We start from the raw sequence: 9,672 nt of genomic DNA on the forward strand, positions 1-9,672 counted from the left end.
AGTCGAATTGAACTCAACATTGAATTTAAAAATAATATATAAAACATATTTAAATGATAACTAACTGGTCGACATGATTGGATCTTTCCTTTGTATTAGCTTCACCAAAATTCAAAAAGTCAACCACCACCAGATCGTGTTCTCTTTTCAAACGGTTTTATATAGCTTGCCCTGTAATCTGTTTGTATGTTTGTATGTTTGTATGTTTGTATGTTTGTATGTTTGTATGTTTGTATGTTTGTATGTTTGTATGTTTGTATGTTTGTATGTTTGTATGTTTGTATGTTTGTATGTTTGTATGTTTGTATGTTTGTATGTTTGTATGTTTGTATGTTTGTATGTTTGTATGTTTGTATGTTTGTATGTTTGTATGTTTGTATGTTTGTATGTTTGTATGTTTGTATGTTTGTATGTTTGTATGTTTGTATGTTTGTATGTTTGTATGTTTGTATGTTTGTATGTTTGTATGTTTGTATGTTTGTATGTTTGTATGTTTGTATGTTTGTATGTTTGTATGTTTGTATGTTTGTATGTTTGTATGTTTGTATGTTTGTATGTTTGTATGTTTGTATGTTTGTATGTTTGAAACATGTTTGTCTGAAGCGCTGACCCACATTAATAGAAATTTGACCCCCTTTATGTTGACCGATTGATCTGAAATTTGGAACACACCTTTATCGCTGTAGTCATTATAAAAGTGCGTATTGAATGATCTTGAAAATCCAAGATGGCGGCCGCTACAAAATGGCGGATCACATATTTTCTCAAAACCTCATCGATACGGGTTTTCCAAAGCCCCATCAATATATATATATATATATATAAGTTAACATTCCTCTTGAGACCACCTTGAATCGCCAACTCGACCAATTGCAGCAACATCAGCGGCAATTGGCGGAAACAATCATTTCATTGGAACCAGAACATCAACAAACAGCGCGATCATCATCCCACCAGTAAGACACATCATCGTTCGCTTTATCGCGAACCCAACTCCACACGCAGCGCGGACGCGATAGAAGAGAATGCAGAATCAGCATCAACGATAACGGGACACCGAGTGCACGCTTTCGATTCCCAGAAAATAGTATCTTTGTATAAACTAAGAAATCGGCAGGCCTCTGTATAAGGAAATGAAATAAAGTTAGTCTAGATTTAGCGACCATCGAAAACGGTTTGACATTTTTAGTTTTTAAAAACTCCGAAGTTCACGGAGGGGACTTAACTGGCGCAGTCTTTGTGGATTAGTTAAACGCGTTCCGCGAGTGATTAATGTGAGAAAAAACCGGCGTATTCCATCGAAAGGACATCGAAGGAAAAAGCATCATCAAGAGGATATTGATGATTTGAGGACCTCCAACAGAAGCACCCGGAATCAGCGTTGAACCTACACTATCGAGGGGACATCGATAAATAAATTGTAAGAAATTTTAATTTTTCTCTAATTTCAAAAAGAACAGATAAACGCTTTACTGAAAAAAACAAAAGCGCTATCTTGTTCCAGCACAATAATCATTACTAATTAAGAGAGGTTAGCCCAGACCACCTGTAAGCGACCCTCTGAATATCACAAACAAAAAGTGTTCTAACATAAACCAATCCAAACGATAAAAAAAAAACATTTTTATAAAATAAGAGAAAAATAGTTTTAGAGAATAAAACAAGTGTGAAAAAAGTGAAAATTAGCGAAGAAACTTAAAATAGCAAGAAAGTGAGAATTTTTTTTATTCTGTTTCTGTGCATTTGATGTTAACCCGAAAAATGAGTGAAAATCTATTAGACAGAATTGAGGAGTTAGAGCGCCTGCTAGAACAGCAGAAGCTACAACTAGATAGAATGCAAAACTCTTCTAGACAAATAACAGTTCCCGACCTACCAGCAAATAATTTTGATGTTACTAGAATTCCGGATATCATTAAAATGATTCCAGAATACAATGGTGACATTAAGGGATTACCTGCGTGGATCAATTCTGTTGAGCAGAAATTGGAAGCTGCAATATTGCACGTACCCGAACCAAACAGGGAAAATGCCGTTAAAGTGTGGACTCTAATTATTAGAGATAAAATATCGGGGAAAGCTAATGAGGCTCTCATAAGCAATCAAACTGAATGCCAATGGGAAGCTATAAAAGCTCACCTCAAAGATAGATTTGGCGATAAAAGAGATTTATCTTCAATAATTAGCAAAATTCCGTACATTAGGCAAAACAATAGAACAGTCGAAGAATATTACGATGAATGTTCTGAAATTTTGGCAGATATGAACGCAAAAGTTTTGTTGGATCCTGAGCTGAAAGATTGTGCAAAGGCAGTAATGGCTTCATATGAAGCCATGCTAACAAATTCTTTTATAGATGGGCTACGAGAACCTATTTCCTCTTTAACTCGCACTGGAAGAGCAGTAAAATTGAATTCTGCTTTTCAGCATGCAATGGAACATGAAAATGCAAGTAGGAGACGCAGGGAAAATAATACTAAACTTTCTATAGATAAACTTCCGAGCCCGCAACGCTTTCAGCCTGCAACAAATTCAAACTTCGTACAAAGAATTCCCTACAATTCCAATTTTCAGAATCCAAACTTTATTTCTAACAGGAATTTCCATCGACCCATACAAGGAGCTCAACCCCAAAATGCCAATATGAACTCAAACCAAAATTACCCTCCACGTGCATTAGAGAATCAACCATCTAGCTCGAACTTCATGTTTAACAAAAAATATATGCAAGCTAAACCCATGTTAACTGCCATAAAGCAAGAACCAAGATCGCAAAATAATTTCAGAAGGGTTCCCAATACGGAAAATCACATTCATTATCAGGAATTCAATGAGAAACCAGAAGAACAATTGGATGAAACATACGGTTATCAAGAAACATACGAAACACCTGAAGAACCAATCTCCATAGATGACGAAGTAAATTTTCCATCGGATCAAAATCCGATTCAGACCGAATAACACCAAATAATTTTCTCCCTTATCTCGAAATTCAAACAAAGTATAAAACTTTAAAGTTTTTAGTAGACACCGGAGCAAACAAAAACTACATTTCCCCCCAGTGTACAAACCCTTCTGCACGGAAAATCGGACCCCCTAGTAGATTCAAGAATATAAACGGTTCTTTCGATTTAACCCAATATATTGAATCAGACATATTTTTCAAGTACCAATCTTTTCCTAAACAAAAATACTATCTATTTAAATTTCATGATTTCTTCGATGGACTCATTGGATACGAGTCTTTGAATTCATTAGGTGCTATCATCGACACTTCATCTAACACACTCAACATTGGTGATATTGCCATCCCGATGAAGAAAAAATACCCTAATTACCTACTGATAAACTTGAATAGCAATGAAACCATTACCAAATCGATTCCCGTATCTATTGTTCAAGGTGACTTTTATGTTGAAAAAGACATTTTCATCACGCCTAACATCCTAATACCGACTGGTGTCTACACTGCTAAGAGAAACCAAGCAATATTCCCCATCACTAATATGAAAAATAAACCAACCATTCTGCAATTTGATACCGAGATTCCCATCAAAGAAATTCATAATTTCGAAGAGATTCTAAATTTTCCAAAAAACCCCTCTGCAGAAACTAAAATATTTCAAGAAATTCGAACCTCACACCTAAACCACGAGGAGAAAACAAAACTTTTCGACGTTATTCAGGAATACAAAGATGTTTTCTATCAGGAAGGCTCAGATCTTTCTTTCTCTAACGTAATAAAACACAAAATAGAGACTAAAGATGACATCCCCGTTCACAGCAAAAGTTATCGTTACCCATTTATTCACAAAGAAGAGGTTCAAAGGCAAATATCCGACATGTTATTAAAAGGAATCATTCAACCAAGCACATCACCCTGGAGCTCACCGATATGGATTGTACCAAAAAAAATAGATGCATCGGGAAAACAAAAATGGCGACTGGTAGTTGACTACAGGAAACTTAACGAGAAGACTGTAGATGACAAATACCCCCTGCCAAACATAACTGATATTCTGGATAAGTTAGGAAGGTGCCAATACTTCACTACTCTCGATTTGACCTCTGGATTTCACCAAATCGAGGTACATCCTAAGGATATTCCCAAAACAGCGTTTTCAGTCGAACACGGTTTATATGAATATATTAGAATGCCGTTTGGTCTGAAAAATGCGCCCGCGACATTCCAACGGGTCATGGACCATGTTCTCCGTGGTCTAATAGGAAAATGTTGTCTTGTTTATATGGATGATATAATCATCTTTTCAACATCCATTCAAGAACACATGGAAAACCTCAGAAAAATCTTTGTCGCCTTACAAAACGCAAATTTAAAAATCCAACTAGATAAGAGTGAGTTCTTAAAGAAAGACGTTTCATTTCTCGGACATATTGTTACGGATCAGGGTGTGAAACCGAATCCTGACAAGATTGAAGCAATTAAAAAATGGCCTTTACCCAAAAATCAAAAAGAGCTGAAAGGGTTCCTAGGAATTTTGGGATATTATAGAAAGTTCATACGCGATTTCGCGAAAATAACCAAGCCTCTGACCGCCCAGCTTCGTAAAGGTGAATGTATAGAACACACCCCTATTTTCGTAAAAACTTTTGAAACGTGTAAGACTTTGCTAACTCAGAGTAACATATTACAATATCCTGATTTCGAGCGCCCATTTATATTAACCACGGACGCCAGTAAATTTGCAATAGGAGCAGTGTTATCCCAAGGAGTCATTGGACAAGACAGACCTATTGCATACGCATCAAGAACCTTGACAAAAAGTGAAGAAAATTATTCAGCCATTGAAAAAGAACTTCTCGCCATAGTATGGGCCGCAAAGTATTTCCGACCCTATCTATTTGGAAAGAAATTCACACTCTATACCGACCACCAACCTCTCACATATGCACTTAATCTAAAAACCCCAAACTCCAAACTGGTCAAATGGAGATTACAGATGACTGAATTCGACTTCGATATAAAACATCGGCCCGGAAAACAAAATATAGTAGCCGACGCTCTTTCTAGAATACCTGTCGAAATTAACTTGAATGAAGAAGATTCAAGCTCAATTCACTCAGCAGATACCGATGTTTCGGAATTCATAGAATGCACCCAACGACCCCTGAACGAATTTCATAATCAAATCATTCTAAAAAACGGCGAAATTGATTCTGAAAAGTTTGAAGAAATATTCCCGAAAATGTACCGAAGAACTATAACAAAGTTCGCTTTCGGCGTACCTTCACTTATCCGAATATTCCGAGATTACCTGGACCCAGGCAAAGTTAATTGTATCCATTGTCCAGAATCACTCATACCATCCCTGCAAATAGTTTACAAAAACTATTTCAGTAGGTGTAAGACATTCAAAATTAAAATAACCCAGAAAATCCTGACTGATATCCGATCAGCAGAAGAACAAAACCAGACTATTGAAGTTATCCATGAAACAGCACATAGAGGTATACTTGAAAACAAAGCAGAAATATCTAGACAATTTTATTTTCCAAAAATGAAAGAGAAAATTAGACAATACGTAATTTTGTGTGGAGTCTGTAACAAACAAAAATACGAAAGACATCCCTACAAAATAAAATTTGCGGACACCCCAATTCCTAAACAGCCTTTAGACATCGTTCATGTGGATATTTTCATCAACCAACCTGATTTATTCCTCTCTGTAGTGGATAAACTTTCAAGGTTTGGAACTCTTCTTCCAATCAAATCACGCAGTATTCCCGATATTCGGAAAGCCCTACTCAAATATTTTTCTCTATACGGAACCCCAAGGCTATTAGTTTCAGATAATGAACCAGCTATTAAATCCATAGAAATCCGAGGACTTCTGCACGATTTGAATGTCGAACAATACTTCACACCCTCTAATTATAGCCAAGTGAACGGAATAGTGGAACGCTTTCATTCCACTATTAGCGAAATTTTTAGAACCAATAAACATAAATACGAAGCACTTTCGAATAAGGAGAAATTCTTGATAGCATGTTCCCTTTATAATAACGTTATACACTCTGCTACAAAACTCAAACCCCGCGAAGTATTCTATGGACTGAAAGATGGAACTGAGCGACCTTTGAACTTAAACGCCATTATCGAGTCCAGAAGTAAACTCTATGATGAAGCAATTCTGCAAATTACTAAAATGCAAAAACAACAAAATAATTACCATAATTCCAAGAAAGAAGACCCCCCTGTGTTAGAACCTGGAACTAGTACCTTAAATAAGGTTCAAGGTATAAAATCTAAGACTAGAGATCGATATGAACCCGTTCTTGTTGTAACAGATCGAACCAGAACTTATAAGGACAGAAACAATCGGAAACTTCATAAAGCTAAATTGCACAGAATCAGAAAGTGACAGTTGGCACACCGTCTCTTCTTTTCACAGACGAACATGAATCACGAATCCAGCGACCAGCTCCTATTCTCGCTGTGCTTAATGCACCTCAAAGCGATTGAGGAAAAATTCACCCAACGTCAACCGCTGCAGTTTACAAGCGCCGAAGCTAGAGCCCAGTTAAAAATAATCAATTGCTTCTTTGAGCTTGCTGCAGGAGCCGCCGTAAGACAGAACTTTGCGAAACAATGTACAAAATACCTTACCGATTTAGTTGACGACCTACGCGATACAATAGAATGGAATATCCATAATCCCAGAATGATTACAACTAAATGAAGATATTCATTACCAAAAATACTGAATAATTTCTTTTTCATATCTTTTTAGAGGCACACGACCCGGTAAAATTCTGGAAAATCAACAAGGACCACACAATATCCATTATACATTCATTATATAACCACACAATATTCATTATACACATCTCATAAAAAACAGAAGAATTGTTTTGAAACGCGTAACCTGCGACTAACATATGAAAAATAGAGAACAGAACAATTTTTCAAAATTGAATAAAATAAAATTAAATAACTTAACAAACACACTAATATTTCATTTTTTTTGCAGGTATTCTTATTCATCAGAAAAAATTGTGTAAAGGGGAGAGAAAATAAAGTAAATAAATAATAATAAATTCAAACAGAAAGGTAATAAAAAAAATAAGTATGTAATATTCCTCAGATACAGTATTTTATATAAAATTCACGAAATTTGTCAACAAGAAAATATCTCGAATTCATGCAATTTCAAAATTATACTTTTTCTAAAGCAACAACTATATTGATAATAACATTTACTAACATTTATCTTAAGTGAATAAAATACATTGTAATTTTATTTCTTCAAATTCCTCATATCAAAACAAAACAAAAAAAACAACTCTTTATATTACTATCTGATCAAATGTATAGGAAAATGTTACGGAATATACTGATAGCATGGCTGACAGCTCTCACCCAAATACACAGTGATCCAATTTTAAATATCGTGGATCTTGGAAATAACCCAATAGTGTTAATCAAACAAATTAATTGCAAAATACAGACTGGAACAATAAACATTATACATCCAATCAACTTAGATCAAATTGAGGAAAGCGCAGAACTTGTAACAGCAAAATTTTATGCTCAACTAACATCAACTAACCCATTGCACGAAGTTATAAAATTCCGAATCAAAAAGCTGTACTCGTCCCTCTACGCATTAAAACCACAAAAAGCGCACCGACAAAAGAGATGGGATACAATAGGCACCGCGTGGAAATGGATCGCCGGTTCACCTGATGCACAGGACCTGAGAATAATCAATTCATCCATGAATGACCTCATCAATCAGAATAATCAACAATATAAAATCAACGAAAATATCAACAACCGAATTACCCAACTGACACAGGCGATTAATCAAATAGCTAGTTCAATAAATAACAGTACGAAAGAATTGGATATTTTACAAGCAGTTACCACGATGTTGAACGTTGATATTGTCAATGAACTTTTAGATAACATTCAAGAAGCAATCGCACTCACCAGAATTTCTGTCATCAATAACAAAATTCTAACAACACGTGAAATAAATGTGATCAAATCTGCTCTTCAGGACCAAGGAGTAGAAATCAACTTTCCGGACGAAGCGCTACAATTTGTCACACCCAAAATTGCCGTCAATAATGGAGACTTACTGTACATTCTGCACGTTCCCGAATTGGAAAACTCTACATCTACAATTACAAGAATTTTTCCGCTCATCGTAAACGATCAAATTATCAAAACCTACCCAAGCCACGTAATACGACATGGGCCGAAACTCTTCAAAACCAGTAAACCTGAAGATTTTGTACAAAGATCATCCTACATTGACGAAATCGAAGATGACTGTATCAAACCAATCATACTCGGAAAGGAGTCTCGCTGCATCTCAATTTTCAAGAATGACACAATACAGCAGTTGATCAACGAAAACACTATATTAATCTCAAACGCCCGAAACCAGACACTCAAATCCAACTGTGGACCCGATGATAGAACTATCACCGGAAATTTCATAATCAAATTCGCAAATTGTACAGTCAAGTTCAACGGTCATAAGTTTCAAAATTCAGAAATAATCGGTGAAACCGAAGTTCTGTACGGAGCACTTTATAACACTCTAATTCACTGGACATTACAAAAAGAGCATGACATTACAGAAATACGCGACACAGCGATTATCAACAGACAGAAATTAGATCACATTCATTTACGACAGAATAGTCTTCGTTTCAGTCTATGGACAACATTCGGAGGAATTTCTTTGTCAACAGTGATTTGCTTCATAGCCGTAATTCTTTGTATAAAGAATATTAACATTTGCCCAGTATTAAAACTTGGAAGATCAAAATCAAACATCGATCCGAGACGGCTCGAACTAAAGGAGGGAGAAGTTAACATTCCTCTTGAGACCACCTTGAATCGCCAACTCGACCGATTGCAGCAACATCAGCGGCAATTGGCGGAAACAATCATTTCATTGGAACCAGAACATCAACAAACAGCGCGATCATCATCCCACCAGTAAGACACATCATCGTTCGCTTTATCGCGAACCCAACTCCACACGCAGCGCGGACGCGATAGAAGAGAATGCAGAATCAGCATCAACGATAACGGGACACCGAGTGCACGCTTTCGATTCCCAGAAAATAGTATCTTTGTATAAACTAAGAAATCGGCAGGCCTCTGTATAAGGAAATGAAATAAAGTTAGTCTAGATTTAGCGACCATCGAAAACGGTTTGACATTTTTAGTTTTTAAAAACTCCGAAGTTCACGGAGGGGACTTAACTTATATATATATATATATATATATATATATATATATATATATATATATATATATATATATATATATATATATATATATATATATATATATATATATATATATATATATATATATATATATATATATATATATATATATATATATATATAAAAAACGACCGGGACTTTCTTTTTAGAGTTTTTAAAAAATGCGTCGATTCGATTCGGTCGTCTAATTGAAACTGATTTCTTTATTCAATTAAAAATGGAATGGTGCTCCTGATGTTCTGCTGCTTCCGCAAATTTGTTTGTTGTTGACCGGATGTGTTCTGCTTACTTCGGCGGTTGTGTGCACGCGTGGCTGAGTTGTTGACGCCGCGATAATATCCAGGTCGCCGCTGGAATTTGATGGTGCGTCGGACTGCGATGTTTCGCGGGCGATTTTGC

At 35.8% G+C, this 9,672-nt stretch overlaps 1 protein-coding gene across 2 annotated transcripts; it reads left to right on the forward strand.

Annotated features, from left to right (window-relative positions):
* Nucleotides 1-878: 878 nt before the first annotated feature.
* LOC129770329 (uncharacterized) lies at nt 879-9,200 on the forward strand. 2 transcript variants are annotated; one of them, XM_055773068.1, is made up of 2 exons: nt 879-1,420; nt 6,414-9,200. In XM_055773068.1, the coding sequence occupies exon 2, from the start codon at nt 7,329-7,331 to the stop codon at nt 8,979-8,981; it is 1,653 nt and encodes a 550-aa protein (XP_055629043.1). In that variant the 5' UTR covers nt 879-1,420; nt 6,414-7,328; the 3' UTR covers nt 8,982-9,200. The 2 variants fall into 2 exon arrangements, with proteins under 2 accessions (XP_055629043.1, XP_055629044.1); XM_055773069.1 differs by having other exon boundaries at nt 6,753-9,200.
* The last annotated feature ends 472 nt before the right edge of the window (nt 9,201-9,672 follow it).

The sequence above is a fragment of the Toxorhynchites rutilus genome, chromosome 2 (assembly GCF_029784135.1).
Source record: "Toxorhynchites rutilus septentrionalis strain SRP chromosome 2, ASM2978413v1, whole genome shotgun sequence".
NCBI classification, from domain to species: domain Eukaryota; kingdom Metazoa; phylum Arthropoda; class Insecta; order Diptera; family Culicidae; genus Toxorhynchites; species Toxorhynchites rutilus.

Coding starts and splice junctions, on each gene's coding strand:
- LOC129770329 (XM_055773068.1), top strand. CDS start 7,329: ATGTATAGGAAAATGTTACGGAATATACTGATAGCATGGCTGACAGCT.